We start from the raw sequence: 27,500 nt of genomic DNA, 5'->3' as shown, positions 1-27,500 counted from the left end.
CCCTCTTACAGCTTCAACACACACACACACACTCCCTCTCACAGCTTCAACACACACACACACTCTCCCTCTCACAGCTTCAACACACACACACACACTCCCTCTCACAGCTTCAACACACACACACTCTCCACCTGTCTTACATCGCACCTTCTTTCTGAGACCTGAGACATAACCAGACCTCCTTCTCCTTTCTTCTCTTCTCTTCTCTTCTCTTCTCTTCTCTTCTCTTCTCTTCTCTTCTCTTCTCTTCTCTTCTCTTCTCCTCTCCTCTCCTCTCCTCTCCTGTCTTGTGTCATTTTCCTCTTCTCCTGTGAAGGATCTCATGTTTTGACTGCCGAGAGGTTTTTTTTTCAGCTCTGTAATGGCGTATGTCAACACGTAGGTACAGTGCTACCAGTGGATTGACATAATATCAGTTAAATCTGTATTTTTTCCCAGTAAAACTGGGTGAAATGAGGCTCCATGAGGTCTGATCCTGTCTGATGTTTCTCAGCTCTCAGACACTCAGGCGTTTGATCATCTCCACATCAGCACAGGAAAGTGAAGATGACTTCTGAAGATGGAGCTGAGGTCTAGAAGCCTGGAGTCTGAAACACTTTCCCCATTTAAGAAGTCTGCTTTTGATCCATGGAGGAATGTTTCATGTATTTTGGCAAATTTGAATATTTTACACTGATGAGGATTTCTCTTACCAAGTCTGATTAATTATCCATTCCAGTTAGATGACGATGATGATATATGTTGAGTTCTGGATTCTGATTGGTCAAGGACTAAACCATTCACTGTGTGATGAGTGGAAATGACAAAGAAACACCATCAGTATATTTACAGACATGAGGTGTGTGTGTGTGTGTAATGCAGTAATTAACATGTTATTTGCCATGTATAGTCTCTCTCTCTCTCTCTCTCTCTCTCTCTCTCTCTCACACACACACACACACACAAACACACTTTCTGTCTCTCTCTCTCTCTCTCTCTCTCTCTCTCACACACACACACTTTCTGTCTCTCTCTCTCTCTCTCTCTCTCTCACACACACACACACACACACACTTTTTGTCTCTCTCTGTCTCTCTCTCTCACACACACACACACACACACACACAGTATATAAGTCAAACAGTCACGTGCAGTGGTTCGGGTCCTGTGTTTAGCAGTGAAGCAGCTCCCCCTAGTGGCGGAAGCGTGAAGTAAAATATAGTTTCTATTTTTTCTGCTGTCTTAAAATAGAATTTCTATAAACTATAAACGCAGCTAGTGTGTTTGCAATCTTGTGTTACTTTCAGTTTCATGAGGATTCTGTGGTTTGTGTCGTTAACGTCACAGCAAAGGAACGTCCTTCAGCTTTAATGTTAATGTTGTTGTTTATTTCCTCTTTAGCATAAAGTTGTGATTAAAAAAACCAAAGCCAGAGAAACTACTCCTTATATTTGTAGATTATCGTTACGGTTCTGTCCGGTTTCAGCTGAACAGTGACACAGTGAACAGTTTAAGGTAAACGGCTAAACAGATTAAGGTTTTGCAATGTTTTAAAAATTGCTTAGTTTATTTGCATAATAGAACATGATTGGCTCTTATGTTTTATGATGCAATAACACTATGCCTGAGTGTTAAATTTCCCCATGAGATTTTGAGATCTTTCCTCTTTCTCCATCTACAGTGATGAGGAATTCCTCTATGTGAAAGCCTACGATTCTGAGACCTCCGAGTGGACTCAAGTGAGTGTGAAAACACTCTGGGATTACTTCTTCTCCAATAGATACTTAGATATTTGATGTTGTAAAATGGACGGACATGCACCGCCTGGCTGACAGGGTTCACCTGGAGGAGCAGGTTAAGATCAGCATCCTGTGTGGGGAACGTGGAGGACATGCTGAAGGTCCACCTGGGTCCTGTGTTCATGCCACACAGACTGGACCATCTGCTGCATGATGCTGGAGGATATCTAGAGGTCAGTGACAAACAGAGAAAGCTTCAACCTCTACATGCTATTCCACTTTATTCCTCTAGAGGTCACTGTGCAACACAAAAACTGAGCACTTGCATTTTCTTCTCGACCAAAAACCACACTCAGTGAAAATCTAATATTTAAATTTTATTTCTAATTTTTCTTAATTTTTTAGCAGGGTGATATTTACAGATGAGATAGTAGTGTAGATCTTTAAGCTGATCAAAAAACTGAATCATGTGGTGTTAGAAAGATGCTTATTATTATTATTATTATTATTATTATTATTATTATTATTATTTCATCACAGTTTTCTCTTCTCTTTCTCTCTCATCCATTCAGTCCAGTGATATGACTCTTTTACCGTGAAGATTTATCAAGAATACTGTAAGTGTTCATCTGCAGTGAACTTCTCATGCTAGAAGAAGAAGAAGAAGCAGAAGAAGAAGAAGAAGAAGAAGAAGAAGAAGAAGAAGAAGAAAGAAGAACAACAACAAGGAGAACAACAACAACAACAATAAGAAGAAGAAGAAAAAGAAGAAGAAGAAGAACAACAACAATAACAACAATAACTGCAACAATAACAAGAAGAAGAACAACAACAATAACAGCAACAATAACAAGAAGAAGAAGAACAAGAACAACAACGACAATAACAACAACAACAATAACAAGAAGAAGAAGAACAACAACAATAACAACAACTATAACAACAATAACTGCAACAATAACAAGAAGAAAAAGAACAACAACAACAACAATAACAGCAACAATAACACGAAGAAAAAGAACAACAACAACAATAACAACAATAACAGCAACAATAACACGAAGAAGAAGAACAACAACAATAACAACTATAACAACAATAACTGCAACAATAACAAGAAGAAGAAGAACAACAACAATAACAACTATAACAACAATAACTGCAACAATAACAAGAAGAACAACAACAACAATAACAGCAACAATAACAAGAAGAAGAAGAAGAACAATAACAGCAACAATAACAAGAAGAAGAAGAACAACAACAATAACAACAATAACAGCAACAATAACAAGAAGAAGAAGAACAACAACAACAATAACAATAACAACAATAACAGCAACAATAACAAGAAGAAGGGACAACAACAACAATAATAACAACAACAACAACAATAACAACAATAACAACAATAACAGCAACAATAACACGAAGAAGAAGAAGAAGAACAACAACAACAACAATAACAACAATAACAGCAACAATAACACGAAGAAGAAGAACAACAACAATAACAACAATAACAGCAACAATAACAAGAAGAAGGGACAACAACAATAATAACAACAACAACAACAATAACAAGAAGAAGAAGAAGAAGAAGAAGAAGAAAAAGGAGAAGAAGAAGAAATTGAGGATGATCACCCCAGACCTTCCTCAGTAAAATATTGTTTTCATTCAATTTGGAAAAGCAGGTTATAGTAAATTTGCTAACTTTACTAGGAGAGACTAGCATCAGTTCCAGTAGCTAACAAGTCAAATTCCTAGCTAAATGGTGAATATCAGTTAATTATTTATCATTCATTTTACTTCTGATTCATTCTTCAGCAAGACACGTAACATAGGCCACGTGTATGATCACAAAACGTACAAAGAAGGACGGAATGAGGTTGTGATCTATTCACTTCACTTTATTATTTTAAAGCTTTTTAATACTTGAACAGATTGCGCACCTGTTGCGAGCTGCAGTACCGACAGCGACCACACGGAGGCGGATGTGAGTCAAGTTCATAGCGCAGTGCACAGAAAAAATGTCTCTGTAGAAGTTGAAGCCGCCGAGCTGTGCGCTGCTTTTGGAGGATATTCTTATATATTCTTCAACAAGAATCATTCCTTCGCTTTCTGGTTTTATATTCGGAACTGCACACGGGGGGGGAAAGGAGGGGGTGAGTGATTTTAACACTTTTAATTACAAAACAAAAAAAAGGTGGAAAAGACGATAAGGTGCGCTTTAACATCGCCGGGTCTCTGTTCCACATTAATATTAAAATATTCTTCTGCTCAGATGAAAAAAAAAGCTGCGTGTTTATGTTCATGTTGTTCAGGGTGCAAAATGTGGAGACTCCGGGCTGTGTCCCAAATCACATAAACCCGCGCTAAATATCAAACATAAACACTGAAGTGGACACATCGAGTGTCCACTTCAACCCAGAAACCTTTAAAGCTCCTACACACTTTATACTAAAACAGCTTTCGAACCCTGTATAACATCACCAGCTCTGTTTCAGGGGAATGTGTAACTAATGCGTGCTCGTTATAAGTCTATGCGCTCATTTGCATATTCATATATTTCGTCATGTTGGTCATTTGCATATCAGAACGTATCGCAGTGTGACGTAACGAAAACGTGCTGGATCAAATCCTATTGTATTCTTATAGAACTGAGTGGAATACGGTTAGAATGAAGTACAGCGTGTGTGGAGAAGCGTCTCGGTGCTTTGGACAACATTCCTCAAAAATTGTAAGAAAATAAATAATAAAAAAAATAGTAATTGTGTGTATGTTGACTAGCTCTCATCGGTTCCTGACTCTTCACACACCGTGTAGAATAGAATAGAGTTTGATGCTTTAACACAATGGAATAGAATCGCTTTATCCGAATACGCTAAGGTTTATAGGAATAAAATAAGAATAGAATTTTGTCAAAAATAAAATTGAGGTTTATTCTCATAATATCGAACAGGTTTATCAGAACATACTCAAGTGGTTTAATCACAATAAAATATAATAAAGTTATATAACAGTTGAGTTTAACGGGAATCACGGAGAATTAAGTTTTTATCCAAATATAACAGTAGAGTTTTATTAGAAGAGAGAGTAATAGAAATAATTATGAATAGAATAACTCGCTTTTTATTATAAATATTGGCAAAGAGAAATTAAGAATAAAGGATTATGCATAGGAACATAGAATGGTGATTAGTGGTTTTTGGGAACTGTGCTGAGTGAGTGGTTGTTGTTGGGAACAGTGGTGATGAGTGAGTGGTTGTTGTTGGGAACAGTGGTGATGAGTGAGTGGTTGTTGTTGAGAACAGTGGTGATGAGTGAGTGGTTGTTGGGAACAGTGGTGATGAGTGAGTGGTTGTTGTTGGGAACAGTGGTGATGAGTGAGTGGTTGTTGTTGGGAACAGTGGTGATGAGTGAGTGGTTGTTGTTGGGAACAGTGGTGATGAGTGAGTGGTTGTTGTTGAGAACAGTGGTGATGAGTGAGTGGTTGTTGTTGAGAACAGTGGTGATGAGTGAGTGGTTGTTGTTGAGAACAGTGGTGATGAGTGAGTGGTTGTTGGGAACAGTGGTGATGAGTGAGTGGTTGTTGTTGAGAACAGTGGTGATGAGTGAGTGGTTGTTGGGAACAGTGGTGATGAGTGAGTGGTTGTTGTTGGGAACAGTGGTGATGAGTGAGTGGTTGTTGTTGAGAACAGTGGTGATGAGTGAGTGGTTGTTGTTGGGAACAGTGGTGATGAGTGAGTGGTTGTTGGGAACAGTGGTGATGAGTGAGTGGTTGTTGGGAACAGTGGTGATGAGTGAGTGGTTGTTGTTGGGAACAGTGGTGATGAGTGAGTGGTTGTTGTTGGGAACAGTGGTGATGAGTGAGTGGTTGTTGTTGGGAACAGTGGTGATGAGTGAGTGGTTGTTGTTGAGAACAGTGGTGATGAGTGAGTGGTTGTTGTTGGGAACAGTGGTGATGAGTGAGTGGTTGTTGAGAACAGTGGTGATGAGTGAGTGGTTGTTGTTGGGAACAGTGGTGAGTGAGTGGTTGTTGTTGGGAACAGTGGTGAGTGAGTGGTTGTTGTTGAGAACAGTGGTGAGTGAGTGAGTGGTTGTTGTTGGGAACAGTGGTGATGAGTGAGTGGTTGTTGTTGGGAACAGTGGTGATGAGTGAGTGGTTGTTGTTGGGAACAGTGGTGATTGAGTGGTTATTGTGAACAGTGGTGATGAGTGAGTGGTTGTTGTTGGGAACAGTGGTGATGAGTGAGTGGTTGTTGGGAACAGTGGGGATGAGTGAGTGGTTGTTGGGAACAGTGGTGATGAGTGAGTGGTTGTTGTTGAGAACAGTGGTGATGAGTGAGTGGTTGTTGTTGGGAACAGTGGTGATGAGTGAGTGGTTGTTGTTGGGAACAGTGGTGATGAGTGAGTGGTTGTTGAGAACAGTGGTGATGAGTGAGTGGTTATTGGGAACTGTGGTGAGTGAGTGGTTGTTGTTGGGAACAGTGGTGATGAGTGAGTGGTTATTGGGAACTGTGGTGAGTGAGTGGTTGTTGTTGGGAACAGTGGTGATGAGTGAGTGGTTGTTGTTGTGAACAGTGGTGATGAGTGAGTGGTTGTTGGGAACAGTGGTGATGAGTGAGTGGTTGTTGGGAACAGTGGTGATGAGTGAGTGGTTGTTGTTGTGAACAGTGGTGATGAGTGAGTGGTTGTTGGGAACAGTGGTGATGAGTGAGTGGTTGTTGTTGTGAACAGTGGTGATGAGTGAGTGGTTGTTGGGAACAGTGGTGATGAGTGAGTGGTTGTTGGGAACAGTGGTGATGAGTGAGTGGTTGTTGGGAACAGTGGTGATGAGTGAATGGTTGTTGGGAACAGTGGTGAGTGAGTGGTTGTTGGGAACAGTGGTGAGTGAGTGGTTGTTGGGAACAGTGGTGAGTGAGTGGTTGTTGTTGGGAACAGTGGTGATGAGTGAGTGGTTGTTGTTGGGAACAGTGGTGAGTGAGTGGTTGTTGTTGGGAACAGTGGTGATGAGTGAGTGGTTGTTGAGAACAGTGGTGATGAGTGAGTGGTTGTTGAGAACAGTGGTGATGAGTGAGTGGTTGTTGGGAACAGTGGTGATGAGTGAGTGGTTGTTGTTGGGAACAGTGGTGATGAGTGAGTGGTTGTTGAGAACAGTGGTGAGTGAGTGGTTGTTGTTGGGAACAGTGGTGATGAGTGAGTGGTTGTTGGGAACAGTGGTGATGAGTGAGTGGTTGTTGAGAACTGTGGTGATGAGTGAGTGGTTGTTGTTGGGAACAGTGGTGATGAGTGAGTGGTTGTTGTTGGGAACAGTGGTGATGAGTGAGTGGTTGTTGTTGGGAACAGTGGTGATTGAGTGGTTATTGGGAACAGTGGTGATGAGTGAGTGGTTGTTGTTGGGAACAGTGGTGATGAGTGAGTGGTTGTTGGGAACAGTGATGATGAGTGAGTGGTTGTTGTTGGGAACAGTGGTGATGAGTGAGTGGTTGTTGTTGGGAACAGTGGTGATGAGTGAGTGGTTGTTGTTGGGAACAGTGGTGATGAGTGAGTGGTTGTTGGGAACAGTGGTGATGAGTGAGTGGTTGTTGTTGGGAACAGTGGTGATGAGTGAGTGGTTGTTGAGAACAGTGGTGATGAGTGAGTGGTTATTGGGAACTGTGGTGAGTGAGTGGTTGTTGTTGGGAACAGTGGTGATGAGTGAGTGGTTGTTGGGAACAGTGGTGAGTGAGTGGTTGTTGTTGGGAACAGTGGTGATGAGTGAGTGGTTGTTGTTGGGAACAGTGGTGATGAGTGAGTGGTTGTTGTTGGGAACAGTGGTGATGAGTGAGTGGTTGTTGTTGGGAACAGTGGTGATGAGTGAGTGGTTGTTGAGAACAGTGGTGATGAGTGAGTGGTTATTGGGAACTGTGGTGAGTGAGTGGTTGTTGTTGGGAACATTGGTGATGAGTGAGTGGTTGTTGTGAACAGTGGTGATGAGTGAGTGGTTGTTGGGAACAGTGGTGATGAGTGAGTGGTTGTTGTTGTGAACAGTGGTGATGAGTGAGTGGTTGTTGGGAACAGTGGTGATGAGTGAGTGGTTGTTGGGAACAGTGGTGATGAGTGAGTGGTTGTTGGGAACAGTGGTGATGAGTGAATGGTTGTTGGGAACAGTGGTGAGTGAGTGGTTGTTGGGAACAGTGGTGAGTGAGTGGTTGTTGGGAACAGTGGTGAGTGAGTGGTTGTTGTTGGGAACAGTGGTGATGAGTGAGTGGTTGTTGTTGGGAACAGTGGTGAGTGAGTGGTTGTTGTTGGGAACAGTGGTGATGAGTGAGTGGTTGTTGAGAACAGTGGTGATGAGTGAGTGGTTGTTGAGAACAGTGGTGATGAGTGAGTGGTTGTTGGGAACAGTGGTGATGAGTGAGTGGTTGTTGGGAACAGTGGTGATGAGTGAGTGGTTGTTGTTGGGAACAGTGGTGATGAGTGAGTGGTTGTTGAGAACAGTGGTGAGTGAGTGGTTGTTGTTGGGAACAGTGGTGATGAGTGAGTGGTTGTTGGGAACAGTGGTGATGAGTGAGTGGTTGTTGAGAACTGTGGTGATGAGTGAGTGGTTGTTGTTGGGAACAGTGGTGATGAGTGAGTGGTTGTTGTTGGGAACAGTGGTGATGAGTGAGTGGTTGTTGTTGGGAACAGTGGTGATTGAGTGGTTATTGGGAACAGTGGTGATGAGTGAGTGGTTGTTGTTGGGAACAGTGGTGATGAGTGAGTGGTTGTTGGGAACAGTGATGATGAGTGAGTGGTTGTTGTTGGGAACAGTGGTGATGAGTGAGTGGTTGTTGTTGGGAACAGTGGTGATGAGTGAGTGGTTGTTGTTGGGAACAGTGGTGATGAGTGAGTGGTTGTTGGGAACAGTGGTGATGAGTGAGTGGTTGTTGTTGGGAACAGTGGTGATGAGTGAGTGGTTGTTGAGAACAGTGATGATGAGTGAGTGGTTATTGGGAACTGTGGTGAGTGAGTGGTTGTTGTTGGGAACAGTGGTGATGAGTGAGTGGTTGTTGGGAACAGTGGTGAGTGAGTGGTTGTTGTTGGGAACAGTGGTGATGAGTGAGTGGTTGTTGTTGGGAACAGTGGTGATGAGTGAGTGGTTGTTGTTGGGAACAGTGGTGATGAGTGAGTGGTTGTTGAGAACAGTGGTGATGAGTGAGTGGTTATTGGGAACTGTGGTGAGTGAGTGGTTGTTGTTGGGAACATTGGTGATGAGTGAGTGGTTGTTGTGAACAGTGGTGATGAGTGAGTGGTTGTTGGGAACAGTGGTGATGAGTGAGTGGTTGTTGTTGTGAACAGTGGTGATGAGTGAGTGGTTGTTGGGAACAGTGGTGATGAGTGAGTGGTTGTTGGGAACAGTGGTGATGAGTGAGTGGTTGTTGGGAACAGTGGTGATGAGTGAATGGTTGTTGGGAACAGTGGTGATGAGTGAGTGGTTGTTGGGAACAGTGGTGATGAGTGAGTGGTTGTTGGGAACAGTGGTGATGTGACACACACACACAGACACACACACACACACACACACAGACACACAGACACACACACACACAGACACACACACACAGACACACACACAGACACACAGACACACACACACACACACACACACACACACACAGACACACAGACACACACACACACACACACACACAGACACACACACACACAGACACACACACACACAGCAGTGAACATGCCTGAAAGAGAGAGTATTTGCATCTGTGTCAGTGCAGTCAGTCACATGAAAGCCCTGATCCTTGGAGGGAAAGGGACAAAGATTAACGACACAAAGGAATAGTCTGAGATCCACTGAGAGTTTCGTCCCTAATTCTTCTCTGCATCCCAGAGAAATAGTTTGAATCCTCAATTGTTGACACGTCGACTTGTCATTCTTTTCACTGAAATCTCCAGATTCAACTAATATGCAGCTCAGGAAACTCTTCTAACCCTACATGCTCCTCCCCCTTTACCCTAGTAAACGTACACACCTTTCAATTTCATACATCTCTCGGGACTCCTCCCTTTTATTAAAGGATTAAACTCTTCTTGTTGCTCTGTTAGAGGAAAATACTGAGTGACTGGATGACCTGATATTACACAACACCTACTGTTTATCTGTTTATTACTACATTTTAATATTGCAGAATGTCCACAAATCATGTTAGGTCAAGTGTGTGTGTGTGTGTGCATAATTGTGTGTGTGTAATAGAGGTCATAGCAGAGACTTCGTGAAGACAGTGTGTGTGTGTGTGTTTGTGTGTGTGTTTGTGTGTGTGTGTGTGTGAGTGTTTGTGCATACTTGTGTGTATCTATATTAGAGGTCATAGCAGACACACGTCTTTAAGACTGTGTGTGTGTGTGTGTGTTTTCCGGTCCCTGTCAGCCCCCCGTGTGGATGTTGACGTCTCTCCTCTCATAAGCAGCAGCTGCGTCGCTGTGCATCATAAATAATGCATCACATGGGATCCGACTGTCCCGCACTGTCTGATATTTCTGCTGCAGCTCCACGTCTTTCTCTTCACTTCTCTTTCTCCTCAACAAAGTTGACATTCCAGAGAGATCTCCCTTGAGCTCCTCCACTCGGTGTGAATAATCACAGTGTAGAGGCCTACACGGAGCTGTTATGTCGTGTCATCTCACTTCATAGCTCAAGCTTTGAGGTTTTCCCGTCTGCTGAAGTGGATCTTGGGTCCTGGGTTCTGGGTCCTGGGTTCTGGGTCCTGGGTTCTGGGTGGTGTGTGTTAGAGATATTTCACTGGATAACTCAACATGTTTGTATGATATCATGATTCTTACTGCTTCAGTGGTTATGAGGTAAAAGGTTATGGGGTCACTAACAGTGTTGCATACTCAGTGCTGCTTTGCTTAATATTTGTAATAAAACTTCTTTGAGTGGATGTTGGAAACAGTGGTGATGAGTGAGTGGTTGTTGGGAACAGTGGTGATGAGTGAGTGGTTGTTGGGAACAGTGGTGATGAGTGAGTGGTTGTTGGGAACAGTGGTGATGAGTGAGTGGTTGTTGTTGGGAACAGTGGTGATGAGTGAGTGGTTGTTGTTGGGAACAGTGGTGATGAGTGAATGGTTGTTGGGAACAGTGGTGATGAGTGAGTGGTTGTTGTTGGGAACAGTGGTGATGAGTGAGTGGTTGTTGTTGGGAACAGTGGTGATGAGTGAGTGGTTGTTGGGAACAGTGGTGATGAGTGAGTGGTTGTTGTTGGGAACAGTGGTGATGAGTGAGTGGTTGTTGTTGGGAACAGTGGTGATGAGTGATTGGTTGTTGTTGGGAACAGTGCTGATGAGTGAGTGGTTGTTGGGAACAGTGGTGATGAGTGAGTGGTTATAGGGAACAGTGGTGATGAGTGGTTGTTGTTGGGACCAGTGGTGATGAGTGATTGGTTGTTGTTGTTGGGACCAGTGGTGATGAGTGATTGGTTGTTGTTGTTGGGACCAGTGGTGATGAGTGATTGGTTGTTGTTGTTGGGACCGGTGGTGATGAGTGATTGGTTGTTGTTGTTGGGACGAGTGGTGATGAGTGATTGGTTTTTGGGAACAGTGGTGATAAGTGATTGTTGGGAACGGTGGTGATGAGTGGTTACTTTTTGGGAACAGAGGTGATGAGTGATTAGTCACTAAATGGTCAGGTCACTTTGGAAGTACAACCCTAATACTCAAACGTACACACTTTCTCATTGTGTCTTTATGTTGAGGTGTTTAATCAGGATTTTAAAAGTGGCTTATTAAACTGTAAAACACACACACACACACACATATTCATACACACACACACACACACACACATATTCATACACACACACACACACACACACATATTCATACACACACACACACATACTTATACACACATATTCATACACACACAAGAATCATAAGTCCAGAAGAGGAATTGTTCAAGCCGAACCCTTGGATTTGTAAGGCATCATACCTACATTATCAGAGCTGTCATTATAGGAAATGCATCAACACCTTCTAACCAATCAGAATGCGGAATTCTGCAGCACTGTGATATAAAGGACGGCTCTTGTACCATTAAAGCTACATTCACTGTACATTGCTTCTACTTGACCAGCTTCCCTTTCATACAGCATTAATATAACTAATTATCTGCATGTGTTTACTCTACACACGTCCTGATCCCCTTTTTCCCCGAAATATGATACAGTGTGTTTTACTAAGCTGACATCAGACACCAGATCTGATAAAGTCTGATATCTGGACACTTTTCTAAAGCTTCCAATCTGATTGGCTCCCCTGTCCAAAAGTAACCTAAAGAACGTAACCCCTTTATGGAGAAACTATTCTGTGTGTGTGTGTGTGTGTGTGTAGAGCAGGCTGTGATTGTTATGGTAAGATGTAGAGTGTGTGTAGAGACTAACACAAAGGCGCTCTTTGATTGCCAGGCTGCAGGGAATCCCACTGCTGACATACAGCCTCAGACGACTGTGTGTGTGTGTGTGTGTGTGTGTCCGTGTGTGTGTGTGTGTGGAGCCATGTCCCTGCCTACCTGTCTCTGGTCTCTGAGAGCAGTGTATTGAGCAGGTGTTTGTTACAGAGGTATGAGAGGGCATGGTTACACAAAAGCCCTAGTGTTTCTCTCTCTCTGTCTCTCTCTCTCTCTCTCTCTCTCTCTCTCTCTATCTCTCTCTCTCTCTCTCTGTCTTTACTCATTTCACTAGGCTCTTGTTCATTGATGGGCAGATTGGTGTGGGTCTGCGTGGTTAAGTATTGACTAGAGCCAGCTTAAGAACCCACATGCTAAACACCCTGTGTGTGTGTTTGTGTGTGTGTGTGTGGCATTCTTGAAATTGCTGAGCCTTAACCCAGTGATTAATTGTAACCGGTGGATTGTTAAAACCTATTGTTTTTTATTGTTCTCCTCTCACAACACACTGTGGTTGCTCTGGTGTGTGTGTGTGTGTTATTCCCACAGTGGAGAACCTGCTCCAAACCCACCACCTCTATTGAGCCGTATAAATCCACCAGGACCAGGCTTCATGCTTCACTTGTGTACTCTGATCTCTCTGATCCGTGCCAGCGTTCTTTCGCCTCTTGGTCTCTTAGCAATGGAGCACTCTGGAATGCGGGCACAAGAGGCGAGTAAAGTGCAGCTGCACTCTCGGACACGCCTCCGACCTCCTTCAGGGAGCGAGGGTTCGCTCGGACGGCTCATCTGGCAGGACGATCGGGTTTCTTAAACGATTCGCTCTCGAGAGCATTGAGAGTGATGTCATCGTGACTAATTCATATAAAAACGAGAATCAGGAGCTTTTGGTTCAATCGAGATAATAGGTCAGACGGCTAAAAATGCGATCACTGCTTATCCATTCATCTCATCTGAGGAGTTTGGACGGATAAAATTGCATACGAATATTAATTAGTTAAATGATAGGCTTTTGGTGTTGCGATCAAGCTCATGATTTGGACGAGCGGCAGCTCCAGGAGACTCCAGGATTGTCAAGCTTCTCATCCAAGGCATTGGTCTAATGAGCAGAAGGTCATGAGGTCAAATCCCTGAGTCCTTACCAGCTTAACTCATCACATCGGATAACATCATCAGCCAAATGAGATGAACTAATAAAGAGAGTTTTGAATACAAACTGTTCTCCTGCTTGACCACGACAGCAACTTTAACACTGCTGTTGATGCTGACCAGATCCTTCACTACGATCACAAGCTACTTTCATCTCTCCACCAGGAGAAATTCCCTTTTCTCCCTTTTTTTATCCTGGAGAGGAACATGGCCTTGAACTTGGAGGTGCTGATAATCTCCATAGGAGGGTTTTATTTTTGTTTTTTTGATATATTGACCTCAAGAGAGAAAAAGAGACTTCTGAAGGTGCTAGAGTTTATAGCTGCTATAGAGCAAGTGATAACAGGAACTGTGTTTCACACAGAAACCTATTTATTCTCTGTAACTATTAAAAATTAAAGTTTTATAGCGTAGATGTGAAAGTGGTGTTATCATTCGAAGTAAAAAAAAAAATGAGTGAAGATATTTTTCTTCTTCAACATGATCAGGAACTTCCTGTTCTTCATCGTGTGACTTGTGGAATAGTCAAGTTATTTGATACGATGATGCGATATTGATATTTGTCTCGGTTTTTATACCGATTATAACGAATTTCTCTCTTTCTCTCTTTCAGATTGGCTTTTTTGAGTCTGATGTGTGTCCACGCTCCTCCGCCTCCAGGAGCATGTCAGGTCACCGTGACAACAGTGCAGGGCACAAGAGGTGGTCAGGTCAGGCCTGAGCGTATCCCAGCATGCACCAGCTCTTCCAGCTAGTTCTGGGTCAGAGGGATCTGTCCCGAGCGGGAGACCTGTTCTCTCTGGATGACGCCGAGATCGAGGACTGTCTGTCTCAGGCACTGGACGAGATCAAGACCATCTCCTGCCATCCTGTGAGTGACCTCGAGCAGGTCTATCTGTCAGAATCGAAAACTAAGATAATTAAAACCTTTAACAATAATTAAAGATATAAAACTGGGAAATACAGATTACCTCTGGAGCTAAATTAAGGACAAACGCAGTAGGAATGGAATCAAACTGAAGGACCCAAATGTGCCTCAGTGATGCAGAGAAGGAATATTTTTTCTAACCACAGTGGTGAAATCTCCAGCATGCAGTACATAAGCTAATTCTGGGATGGTGTTAATTTCAGACGGCTTCTATTTGGTTTCAGTCTGTGAAGTGACGCGTTATTACAAGCTACGTGATGTTCCAATACTTTTACGTAAGACATTGAGGAGTTTTATTAAGAGGACAATCTCCCACCTCGTCTGGATTCAGATCTCAGACTGAAAAATGTGGAAAAGAGCAAAGAAGTCGCCTCTGATTCCATCTGTGATCTCCTTACCTGTTAAAGGATTAAAACACCTGTGGCATGTTATTTTAGGAAAATAATCAACAGCAGCGTGATGTGATGAAGTGGAGCTACTGTTATTGTGAAGTCGACTATTTTCCTGTAATAGCACATTCATGAAGTGTGTTATTGCTGTAATGTACAATTACACATTTTATTTATTAAAGTACTTTTTGTCCTACTTATAGCTACATTTAATGTCGTGCTCACTTGCCCCGAAGTGTCCTAAATGTTTTAGAATCTTATTAATCAGCTATAAAATCCTCTATATTAATGAGCGATAAGTGATGTTTGGTTATATAGTCACATGATCACGGTGTTTATACATCTGTACTGATTGTGTTAGAAATGTCTGCTTGCAGGATTACGTGACTAATGATAACGACCAGGCGGTGGTGGAGATCTGCATCACGCGCATCACCACGGCGATCCGGGAGACGAGCTCGATGGAGCGACACGGCTCCGCGCTCGTGGCCCTGTGGGAGTCGTGTCTGGAGCACAACCTGCAGCCTCAGGGCAAAGACGAGGACACGCCTCACGCCAAGATCGCCTCGGACATCACCAGCTGCATCCTGCAGGTCAGCGCGCATCCACACGAACAGAGGGGCCGATGTTTAGGGGTTTAGCGGTGGCATGTACGCTACGACACGTAAAACAGAAAAGCAGAAAAGCCGATTCACCGAAGGGGAAAGGACGCAAGATGTGAAAGTCACATATTCATGTATTGTTGACTTTATCTGGATGAACTTGAAAAACAAAATACACCAGGCCGTGTGAAATAGCCAGCTCAGCACAGGCGTTGGCTTTTGTGGTGACGTTCTGTGACAGAAAATCAATCCTAGCTGTCAATCAAATTATCAGCCGCAACCGTAATTTTATATAAAACAAAACTTGCATGAAAAATGAATTTGAGGTACGGTCAAGACTGACAAAACATTACAGATTGACCAAAACTAATGAAAAGAAGTAGACAAATGGACTGGGTGTATTCCTGTGTCACACACACACACACACACACAGTATTCCAGGAATAAAGCGCTTATAGAAGATGAATAAATCACATGGCTTGGGCTCGGTTTGACTTCGTGTTAGAGTGAAGTTAGTAGTACAGCAGCTGGCCACTAGAGGGCGACAGGGACACGCTTACTTCATGTTATTGTGTCCATGTGCACAGAACCTCCACAGAAAAGCTCAAATCATTGTTGTTCTCCAGTATTATTATGGGATTATTCTTTGGGAAAAAAAATATATTAATTAAAAACAACCCCACAGTTCCTGCTAGAAAACTCGGAAATCATGACTCAATTAACAGCATGATTTTATTGTTTTTTGCCTAGTTAGCCGTTCAGTCAGTCATGTTTATGTGTAATTTAATCAAGCATTACAGATATGTTAAGGTTACTTCCAATTATAAAATAAATTCTGTATGAGTTTTACTAAGGTAACTGAGTGCATTTTGTTCTCACACACTAACCCCACCCCTAACTCCAGCCTTAACCTTTTATAACTGCACCAAAAATTGCTGCGGATTTATAAATGCGACTTATATAACTTCCAAATTTTAGGTTTCATTGTTCAAATCTGTAGGTTTTTATACATTTAAAGGTCGAAATACATTTAAAGTGTAAATGATTCCAGACATGCTTATGGTTAAATGCATTTGTTCAATTTTTTTGGTTGCTTTTTTTGTCTAGAGAATGTAAAATATAGCTGGAAGTGTGTTTATCTTCTTCTAACCAACACACATGTACCTGTTATGTCACACGACGCGTAAACGAAACACAAACACAAATCCTAAACACAACTTCCTGACTTCTCTCCCTCTCTTCCTCCACCCAGATGTGTGCAGCGCTCTCACATCCTCCCCCTTTTCCTCGCTCTCCTTTCATATTGTTTACATTAAATGATTTTAATGAAGTAGAGAGGTGCATGCTGGGTAATCGGGGGAGATCAGTATTCATTAGACGGTTCGCTCAGGCGCAGGAATATTTCCAGCTTCTAGAAGAAGTCTTTGATGTGAGCAGAAGATGGATATTAAAGTGAGGGATTTTATAATGAGCTACAGTTCACACACAGCCTTCACTTTGAAAATGTACCCTTTGGATTCCTGAGACTGAGCTGCAGAAGAGACAAATACAATGGCTTGCATAAATATGTACCCCCACCCCCCACCCCGTGGGCCAAAGATCAATAGAGTGTTTATATATATATGTATATATATAATGAGTTATTATTGTTCATAAGCACGCATAACACACATCCTAGCTGGACTTGTAGAGAAAGGGTTGATATGAGGGGGCAGATAATTATGCAATACTTCTTTAATCAGCCTTTGGGTCACAATAAATATAATAAAAAATTAAATAAAATAAAATGTGTAGATAATATAAAATGTAAAACTACAAATATGTAACCTAGTATCAAAAAAATTGAGTGTAACTTTGTACATTAAGATAATAAATCTAATGAATAATTATAATGAATAATTATTAATAAACATTAATTAAATACTTAAGTGAATAAGTATATATATATATATATATATATATATATATATATATATATATATATATATATATATAAAATATATAAAGAATTCTTCATGCTCATATAAAAGCATTTCCCATAAGAATTCATGTTAAATCTAGTGATTTTAGTCTTATGGAATTTATATGCTAAATTAAAAATAAATAAATTAATTAATTAATTAATTGATAATAATTAATTAATTAATTAAAAAATAAATGTTTATAAATACATTTTTTTTTCATAACTAGGTGCCATGTCCGTAAAATCTGCTCATGCTTCATGGATCAGTTTTTCAGGTACTTCATGTTAAAGGTGATGACGGTCTCACGGTGTCCACTTGGGGGCGCCAGAGCATTTCACACACACCGTTCTGATAAAAAAAATAAATAAATAAAATAAAATCCGTACGGAAGGCCTTGAGTGTTTTTGGATTTTTCATTTCGTACAGTCTTTGTGTGATTGTGTAAATATGTGATAATCACTAATAAGTGGATGTTTTTGGTCAGTACGAGTTCATCTCTATCCATGTGTGTTCTTTTAGTTAAATACGACCAGAAACTGAAGGAAATTGGTGTCCTTGCATGTTGAATCTCCTCGCTGTTAAACAGAGTAGATGAAGGAGCGATGCTGGAGAACTACAGAATGTCTCTCTGAAGAGTAACAGGATTTTCAGTTTGTTTTCTGCTGTAGCTGTGTCCTGGAAAATCGAAACATTAATTGAGGCCTTTTTTTTCTTTTGTGTGTGTGTGTGTGTGTGTGTGTGTGTGTGTATGGGTGTGTGTGTGGGTGTGTGTGTTGGCAGCAGTAAATCTGAGCCAGTATCCAAGCTCACAAAGTCTCATAATGTCGCTCTAATCATTATTACAAACAGACCGCAGAGGTTTGACGACATTCTTGTAAGAAAAACAAGGAGCTCGTAATGAAAAAACATGTATATATGCTAGGGTTATTACATCATAAAACACACGAGCCAATCGTGTTCCAGTATGCAAATTACAGAACAGACCGTGTTGCATTAAACTGATTTACAGTATTGATGGACGTTTCAGTGAGTCCTGAGCTAACCTCTCAAAAGAATCGACTCTTTTGATTCCCAAACGAATCGTTAGCTTTGTGTGTTTTTTAAATGATTCTAAGGTATTTTAATTTAAACTGCAGTATTAGCGATTATTCCTGTAGATACTGAATATGTTTTAAGATAAATAACAGAATAAATATCTAAACGTTAAACTCTGTGTGTGTGTTGTGTACAGAACTATAACCGAGCTCCGATGATGGCACTGGCCGTCCCGGTGGCCGTACGCTTCCTGCAGCAGGGGAATCGCGAGCTGAGCCGCAACATGTCCAGCTACCTGAGTCTGGCCGCCATCGCCAAGGCCGAGCTGCTGGTCCAGCACACCCAGGCCATCATCGTCAGCGTGCTGGGAGGTAGGGTTCAGGTCAAAAGTCATAGGGGTCATGACAGGCCACCTACAGAGCAGGCAGAAACCCTGTTTGAGAGAAAACAACAGAGCAGCGCACACAAACGCTCATTCTTCTTTTAGCCGTGTTTGTGTTTGTTTCATGATGCACCGAATCCACGCTTAAAATGTGCACTATATCCTCTCAGCAAAACAAGCTGTTTCTATAGCAACGCTAATTTCCCACAGCAAACGAGTCATTTGTGGCGTAAAGCACTTTTTCTTTAGATGCTGATACAGTTAGCGAGTGTGAGGTCTCAGTATAATCATCTCAATTAAAACTTTTCAGGCATGTCGTGTTAAGCGACCTTTAACGGAGTGAAAAAGGCCAGCGTTCCTCGCCTAAAGGTCTTCGTTAAACCATTCCCGCCGGGTGTGTAAACATTTGTAGGCGTATTCTGGGCAGATCCAGTCTCGTAGGAGAAACTTTTTAAGCTCGTGGCAGCCATTTGGATGCAAATTAAAGTTGGACTTGGTAGGTAGGTGGATTTTTCATTCGCTTTTGCAAGATTAACGCAGCAATTGAAACCGTGTCTAAATATGAAAAACCATTTTGCTCTGAATCTATTGTTCACACTGACCTGTAGCGAGATGTATGTGGTACTGGATTACGTGTAGAGTGAAGAGCTTGTGTGATCCGGTGCCTCGACTCTCAGCTGTTTAAACACAGGAACGCCTGGACGGATTGCTCTGCTGGGGAGATAATGATCTTCTTAATAGTGAGTCTGTGGTATTGAGGACGAATTTCTTTGTCCTCGCAGCAGGGGAAAGAAAAATTAGAGCAATGTTGTGTGTGTGTGTGTGTTTTCCCAGCCTTGAAAAAACACAATTTCATAAAAGGCCACCTCTAACACCATCACACAGTAAGGATGATGGAGCTGACACTGGTAAATGAGCAGTTCAGAGCAAACGCTCGTCATTAACGACATTCATTATCAACAACCCACCCTGGGAATCGGTGACCTTTAACCCCTGCCTCAGAGCATGGAAAAGGATGAGGGAACGGGGTCGTTGTGTGGTCATGTGAGGTACGGTCCAAGAGACAACTGCACCGGAGGAACTGTGATGAATCAGCACCGTCTGACCAATCAGAATCCACAGCTGTGGTAAATTCATATGGAGCAAATATGTGAAATATTTTTGTCTCTTCCTTCTTCTTAAATCATCAGTAGCAGAACATCTTCAGACCAAAAAAAATTATTTGACGTCTGTCCTTTCAGCCCTAAATGTTCTGCCAAGAGTTTTTACCGCCCTCCATTTCTAGGAGTATCACATTAAAAGTGCTTAACCACCTCCTCATGTGCTAGCAGGAGGACACCTGATAAACCTCTTTACTGTAACGCTCATTAGATGCCTTCGTTTGGGCCGTGCGCGTTGACGAATAGTTTAGTTGCAGGGAAGTCGTAATGGCGAGAACGTAACTGCTCTGCCAAAGCAGTCTAATGAGGGCTGCTGGAGATTAGTGCATAACAGAAAAAGCTCTGCCTGTTTCACACACATTTCCTGTTTCTACCCCCACATGCGAACAGGCACCACAGACCCCCGGCGGTTGTTTGTTTAACAAATCCCGACAGCAGTTAGCGACTGTGGCGTAACAGGGTGCGGAAAGGCCTTGAGAATATATAGTGCGGGATTACACATATATAGATGTCTACAGAATATAGTGCTCTCTGCTTTGTTAAGATCAGGAACACTAAAAGAGTAGCATCTCCAAAAAAAAACAAATTAAAGAAGTGAGTGCTCCAAGTTGGCCTTCGCCATGGACCGGCTCGGCCAAGAACGCCTTACATAACGACCAATTGTGAAATCGTCATGGCGATCAGCGATCAACAGCTCTCATAAATGAAGGCTGAGATATCTTTGGCTCGCTGAGAACAACGTGACATTGTGCCCACGGTTTTATTTTGGTTACCCACTCTGTGCCCACAGCGAGTGAGAATGCTGATGAATAGGCAGAAGTGCCATACGGGCAAGAGCAAAGCTTAGGTCATTTGTTGTTTTAGAAATAAAAAACGACTTGTCGATACGGCGCAGGTTCCATAACAAGACGTTTATTTAACGCTTATGGAAGGAGTCTTCAGTGGGACAGAAATAAAGCTGTAACTTTAAAGGTTTCTCAAGGTTTCTCCAGTAACGTGAGCTTTGTTTTCTTCACATGATAGAAAAATGAGTCTGGTATTAGAACAGGAAATAACTTCCAGAGACAAGAAATATCATGTGTTGCTCTTTAATTAATAAAAAATATTATTGTTGACAAATTTCTGTGGAGCGGATGTGCTCCAGGGAGCTGACAGAAACTCTTCATCATGATTATTTTCCATTAAGAGGACAACATGGACAGTTTATCCCTTATATTTCATGTTAATGCAACTTTTTTCATTTTACTGTTAACATCAAACATCATTTAGATGCATTAAAGGTGCAAAAACATCCATCGTTCCTCATCATAAAGCGAACGCGTCAGACTGGCTCTGGTTTTTGGACGTATTGAGAAGCTCATCAGTGTTGAAGCGTTGAGTGCGTCTTGTTTTTCTTCCTCCTTCTCTCATTAACGACATCCAGACCTGCTGTCACTCAGCCACGCAGGGAAGCAGTGACCTTTTAACAATTCCCACCGCTAGCCCGAGCTGAGGTATATGGAGTTCAGGTCGGGTCAGGTGAGGTACAAAGCGATAACCTGGAGTGTTTCTTCCTACGGTTCTCGAGTACCGATTCTATCAGGCACACTAATGGCTGTGTGTTCTGCAGCTCGAGGGTCCTTTTTCCTCACCAGCACGTCGTTGAGAATCAGTGCAGGGGTTTCATGTAAACTTATACTGCAGGAAGTGTGAGAGAGCTGGTGGAGGTCTGGAGTTTGTTAAACGTGCAGAACTCCCGGGAGTACGTGAGCGAGTGCGGGTTCCTCGGGGCACGCTCATTATGAGTTCCATTCTTTTAGGAACGTAGCGAGCTTGTCAGCGTTCACCTGAGGAGGATCAGATCTCCTATCTATATAACCTCATACATTATGAAACGAAAAACCGGATCTTTGCCAAATACGTCTAGAGAGACTATAGCGTCTGGTGAAACTGCGTTATTTATCTGTTATCTATCTATTAGATCTGAAATCTTTCCGAACTATGAACCTACTCCTGTCTATAGCAGCACACAAACATCAGATAAATAAAAACGCAGGTTTATATTAACAGCCTTTCCATACGTTGTCGTTTCTATAGCAACAGCTCATTCACGGGGACGTGTACAGTGGACGGTCTGCAGAAAACAATTAAAAACACATGTATAAAAGTTTTCCATAAGGAGACGTTTGTTTAACATTAATGGAAGGAGCGATTAACCATTTCCACCAGTACACTCGAGTTCTGGGAACGGACTTATGGGACATTTTCAATCGGTATAAAGAAATGAATGATGTGGCTGTGAGTCTAACAAAAATGAGTCAGGACTTTCAGTGTGTTTTAGATGTGTGTTGGAGAACCTTACACAGAATTTTACTGGTTGAAGATCAAATTTGAGCTGCTTTTTAGATGAACAAGCACTTGGAGCAACTCAGAGCTCAGAAATGGGTTTGATGTCAACATTTACTTTGAAGATACGAACATCTGTGTGGAAAAAACTAACCTGGAACTTCTCTATGAATATATCACCCCTAGTAGGATAGGGGAAAAACAGAAATTTTGATGAAACATTACAAATTCTGACAAAAGTCCTGAGTGTCTACTTTCATATGAGCTTCATATTAACCTCCACTGGGGAGTGAGACATGGCAAAGACACAACAAAACAGGCTTAGAGAGTTAAGCCAATCCGAGGTAAAGCCGTAACTGCCAAGGCTGGTGGCTGGGAACAGTTGTTTCTATCTGCTACAATGGAAGTGAGAAGTTTCCTCTATTATGTTAAATATAATAGTAAATTGATAATGTATGATGTTCTGTATTATCGTTAGATGTCAGATGGCTGTGGTATAACAGGAATAAAACACGTCCCACTTCACCACAGGAGATTATTTTCCCATTCTTGCATGCCCTGAGATGTTTTAGTAAACACTGTATCAGTCAGTAACTACAGTGAATCTAACCCCATGTGTGTAGATGTAAGAATAAGGAGCCTGTTGATGTCAGGTACAGAAAGTGTGGCACTGGTTAAAAGAAATACTCTCCAGAGTCAACATGTACTATATTTAATATTTTTCTTTATTAAATTTCACCATTTCACTCCTTCAGTAATAGAAAAAAAAGATCTATATACAATATAGGTTTTTCATTTTCATCCAAAAATACAGTATAGTACATTTCCTCACATTAACAGAACCAAGGTAAAGTCTCCTAAGAGACTTTGTAAACATTTTACACAGTTCCTTTAACAGAAATGAAAAAGTTACTTCATTTAAAAAAAAGTAGTTTCAAAAGATTATGGGACAAAAAGTTTGTTAGCTGAATGTAAACATTCTGATAAATACGATAGAATACACAGGCTGTCTTTGGGTTGATGAAGTGAGAACATTGTCCCTATATTCGAAAATATGCAGACTTTTCCATCGCTCTTTGGTTCTTGTGGTTCTCATACGTAGTTTACTCAGTTCCCAAGACTTCTGGGAAATACGGTCGCCTCACAATTTTCGTTGTGGATGTGGTAGTGTGGTAGTTGTAGTACAGCGAGCTATTGGTGTGTCTGTGTGTGTGTGTTTTACTAATCAAGCAGCTAGTAGATGAGTTTGACGCCTCCTTCCTCCAGGATCTGAGACCCACCCCAGGCCACCAGGTTGCCACGGGAACCGCAGCTCTGCCCATCCTTCTGCGCCTGCTCGAAAATCTCACTCTCATTCAGGACACGGTCCCACACGTTCACGCCACTCAGCTTCCCCGTGAACGCCTCCTCAGCTTTGAACGTCTCCTGGAAGCCGAATTTCTTGGCCAGACCCTCACCGCTGTACTCCTGGCCCAGGATGATGACGCCGTCAGCAGGAATCTCGTGACCCTCGGCTACACCTGGAGAACTCGCTGCTTTGTGACCGTCTACCCACAACGACGCCAGGCCTTGCTCGGAGCTCCAGGTTCCGCACAGATGCACCCACGATCCTTCGGTCGCAGCACTGCGTGCCTCCACTAAATGTGCTTCACCTCTGACCGTGAAGTGGGCGCTATGTTCGCTGAGCAGCAGCTGCAACTCCAGCGGGTTGGTCACGGTGCCGTACGAGAACAGCACGGTCCTGGTGAGAATTTGGGTTGGTTTTATCCACAGGCATACGGTGACGGCACGGGTCTTCATGGAGCGCTCGGGAATGACTTTGGCATGTATCTTTGGAGAGCGCATAGGGAAGAAGAGGGCCATGTCGCAACCTTGATGGAGAGAAACAGAAAGAGAGAGAGAGAGAGAGAGAGAGAGAGAGAGGAAGAGAAATGTTAGTTTTGACGTACTTGCATTTGAATATTTAATGCAAAATCCTGCACCCTGTGGGACGACATTCATCCCTGAGGTAAGCCATGCCAAAGTCTATCCAGTGTCGGGGAGGATTCAAGCTCTCTTTTAGTGGAAACAAGTTCACTGCCAAAGCCAGTCGCTGATGAATTAAGTGCATATAGGACATCAGCGTACTTCTTTAGAAGGTCAACCTATGATATCATACAACGATAAATCCTCCCTTTCTGATAGAGTACTGCACCTCGGCAATCTGAGGGACAAGTTTGCACAAGTTGGCAATCTTCCAGATCCTCCTCCAAACATCTGTTGAAATGTCACGTTTGCCCCACTCCAAGTTCCCGCTGTGGGGCGATCTGCAGATCCCCAGACTCGGAGGCATCCTCTTGCTTTTGTTAGTGTTCTGAGTTTATTACATCATTTGTTTAGGAAGAGACTTCCATAAATTTCTCCTCCAGATGGTCAGTCATTTAGATGTGTGTGTTGCTGACTGAAATGAGTCCAGCAGGATGGGGCATCTCTAATTCTAAGAAAAACGAAGCATGTGTGTGTGTGGGCTGGTATGGAGGGATCTCATGATGCCCCAGTCCCTCAACATGGTCTTCTTCATCTGCATTCGGTTATGACATCTCGTAATTGTTCTGTTCTACCAGACGTCGTGTTTATCTTTTGTTTTTCCGAACTTCAAAGTCGAGGGAAGTGAGTGCTGACAGGAACTCTGATTCCTTCGGTTTCTTCCCATTGGCATCTGGCGTTTGTTGTGTATTTGCTTCAGCTTTCCTCAACACACACGGATTATATTATTTCTGCATCTCAGATTGGCTTTGTATATGATTCAGCGATTAGAGATTTGAGAGATTAAAAGATGCCCCGTGTGCAAGGGTTACACAACCCACACAATCCACTCTGGCTGCTTTTGGTTTGAGCTAGAGGACATCGTAAAAAGTGTTGAATCAGGATGTTAACAGGTTTTCATCACATCACCAGTGTGTTTCTGTCTTGTTTCCCCAGAACACCATTTAATTTTCACAGTTCTGCTCTGGTTTTTCATCTCTCTCAGACTTTCCTGCCAGATCCTGACACACTCCTGATGCTCCTCTCTCCCTCAGGATCTGTCTGATTCATCCTCAGGTTTTAACTTGTGACTCATGTTGTGCTGTAGTTTATAGTCCCACACTGACAACCTAAAGATTTATGCTTCCCAAAGTTCAGTTTATTCCCAATTCCCATCTTTGCTTGAGTGGATAATCTCTTACAATTTGTACCTAAGAGCTGCTGCTGTAAATATAAATCCTGTCTTGTTGCTCATCCCAATACTCGCATTCACAACATCATAATCTTGTAAACATTTACACTTACTGTGCTTGTACTTGATAATGATCTTTTAAAAAAATAATTTTGTAAATAGTTTCATATTTACCTGCGGGCAGATTTTGTTCAGCTGTGGCTTTTGTGTAGAAACTCAGCTTCTTATGGAGGACTATCAGCTCAGCAAAGATGGCTTGCAGCTGTCCTCTGTCTTCCTTTTCTAGATCTCTAGTCTGGAAATTTTTAACCCGCTCCTGTATGCAGCTTTGCTCCACCTTATCAAGCTTTGTCACCTGTTCCCGAGAGGCATCCAGGATCTGCCCCAGCGTTGTGTCGTGCTGCACCTGATGAAGCGCCACAACGTCATACAGATGTTCCAGGGACTGCTGAAGTTTCTGCTCGGCATGCGCTCCGGCCCGATGTGCCGAGTTCTCCACAGAGGCAGCACAGGATCTGCTGCTCTGCTCTACGATCTCCAGCACCTCGGCACGCAGAGACTGCAGGCCCACCTTCACGATGTCATCCGAGTACTGCAGCAGCATGTTCTCCTTCATCTGAGAGTTCTCCAGCATGGTGAAGAGCTTGTCCCACTTGCTGAAATCGGGGGCCGTGCAGGGACTGGCCGTGGTGGCGGTGGGGGTGTCTGCTGTGAGGGTGGAAATGAGGTTATGTATATATATAAGTTATGCTTGTTTGGTTCATTTTTGCTGGGAAAGTGACTGTGCTTATATTTCAGAACGGACCAGAAGGGGGCAGCTAGGGCCAGATTCTGGGGTTGAATATTTAAAGTCCAAATGCTTAGTTATGAGAATTTAACACGGTTGTATTATAAACGTCTTGAATGACTTTGAATTGATATCTGTAAAAGGACATTGTTTCCATTTCACCATATTTATCCAACGCTAATCACATTTTATTAGCTAGCAGATGAAGAAACGTGGCTACCCAATCAGAATCAAGCATGTCAAAGAGGGGAAACAGATCTTAACCACATAAGCACTATGAACTCTAGCATAGGAATGTTAGTGCAAGGGTCATATCCTCTCAAACCGAACAATGTTTTTTACTAACAGGAAGTTAGCGATATAGCTACAGAAACTCTAAACTACTGAATTGTTTTAAATGTTGGAAGAATGTTTTCTCATTCAGTCTGAGCGCCTGGTTGCCCCGCCCATTTTTGCGCTGCATAAGCAAAGCGTGAGTATTGAGCGATTTAAGTGTATCATCAAGGGTACATGATGTGAAGTGAAGTGAACTTCTCGTTGGACCACACACTATACTCATACCATTTACACTAGACAATGGTGCAGAACCTCTTTGCATGTGAAATAAATAAATAACAAATATTCTGCCACTATTTTCTGGCATCCACCCAGAAAGATTTGCCCTGTGATGATATTTAGTCCACTTCCTCTTCCTCCTCCTCTTCCTCCTCCTACCCTGAAAGGTTTTTGTGCTGCATCACTGGAGGAGGCGGTTGGTGTTGTCTGTTTTCGATGATTTTTCACTTACTTACTTGTTGTTATTAACCACATCGTTTGCTTGCTGTGTGTGTGTGTGTGTGTGTGTACAGTATGTGTGTGTGTGTGTGTACAGCGAGAGGTTTTGTTCCTCGTGTGTGCTGAGGGCCTCTGAGATTTTACGTCATTACAAAGAGACCTTCGAGCTTTCAGCTGTCTGTGGCGTAAACATGAACAGGATCAAGTATACTTCTTGTAATTAAACACACACACACAGTTGTCCTTCCATAGATTGCTGACTGGCTTAATTATCTCTTAACATAATCACCTAATCACTCATTTTTCCCTCATTCTAGATCTCCTTTCAGTATATATGTAAAATTAAGGGTTCCAGGAAGAACCAAAAAGGGGTTTTCGCAGTGATGCCATAGAAGAACCATTTTTGTGTATGCACTTTTACAAACAAAAAGCATGATAAATGTCAGTTCTGGTCGTCAGATTTTGTTGTTCTGTCGCTGAGACAGCTTTTGTTAAGCCCTCAGAGAGCTGATGTACTGTCAAAGCACTGGTTTTTTTAAGTTGTTGTTATTTGTTATGTCTAAATGTGGTGTCTGTCGTGCTGCGTTCACTGACCAGAGCTCGCATGACAATAAGAGAGAATGGAAGCGTAGTCTCATCTGGTTAATTAAAACTTGAATAAAACA

The 27,500-nt window shown here is 42.3% G+C and overlaps 2 protein-coding genes across 7 annotated transcripts in view; one reads left to right on the top strand and one right to left on the bottom strand.

Annotated features, from left to right (window-relative positions):
- The first annotated feature begins 3,727 nt into the window (after positions 1 to 3,727).
- Positions 3,728 to 27,500, top strand: part of veph1 (ventricular zone expressed PH domain-containing 1) — a 100,148-nt gene continuing 76,375 nt past the window's right edge. For 4 of the 5 annotated variants that reach the window (XM_058387791.1, XM_058387790.1, XM_058387788.1 and 1 more), the window contains exons 1-4: positions 3,728 to 3,886; positions 13,907 to 14,164; positions 14,988 to 15,203; positions 18,408 to 18,582. In XM_058387791.1, the coding sequence (XP_058243774.1) occupies positions 14,027 to 14,164; positions 14,988 to 15,203; positions 18,408 to 18,582 (529 nt within the window). In that variant the 5' untranslated portion in view covers positions 3,728 to 3,886; positions 13,907 to 14,026. Of the gene's footprint in view, positions 3,887 to 12,943; positions 13,519 to 13,906; positions 14,165 to 14,987; positions 15,204 to 18,407; positions 18,583 to 27,500 lie in introns of those variants that run through there. The other variant, XM_058387789.1, reaches the window with a different exon arrangement.
- ptx3a (pentraxin 3, long a) overlaps positions 22,783 to 27,500 on the bottom strand; it is a 5,935-nt gene continuing 1,217 nt past the window's right edge. The window contains exons 2-3 of one of the 2 annotated variants that reach the window (XM_058387794.1): positions 25,449 to 25,979; positions 22,783 to 23,949 (exon numbers count right to left, since the gene is read on the bottom strand). In XM_058387794.1, coding sequence (XP_058243777.1) covers positions 23,312 to 23,949; positions 25,449 to 25,979 — 1,169 coding nt within the window. In that variant the 3' untranslated portion in view covers positions 22,783 to 23,311. Of the gene's footprint in view, positions 23,950 to 25,448; positions 25,983 to 27,500 lie in introns of both variants that reach the window. The other variant, XM_058387793.1, reaches the window with a different exon arrangement.

This window comes from Hemibagrus wyckioides, linkage group LG04, assembly GCF_019097595.1.
Source record: "Hemibagrus wyckioides isolate EC202008001 linkage group LG04, SWU_Hwy_1.0, whole genome shotgun sequence".
NCBI lineage: Eukaryota > Metazoa > Chordata > Actinopteri > Siluriformes > Bagridae > Hemibagrus > Hemibagrus wyckioides.
The sequence above is the reverse complement of the archived record's forward strand: the minus strand, read 5'-3'. Positions and strand labels throughout refer to the sequence as shown.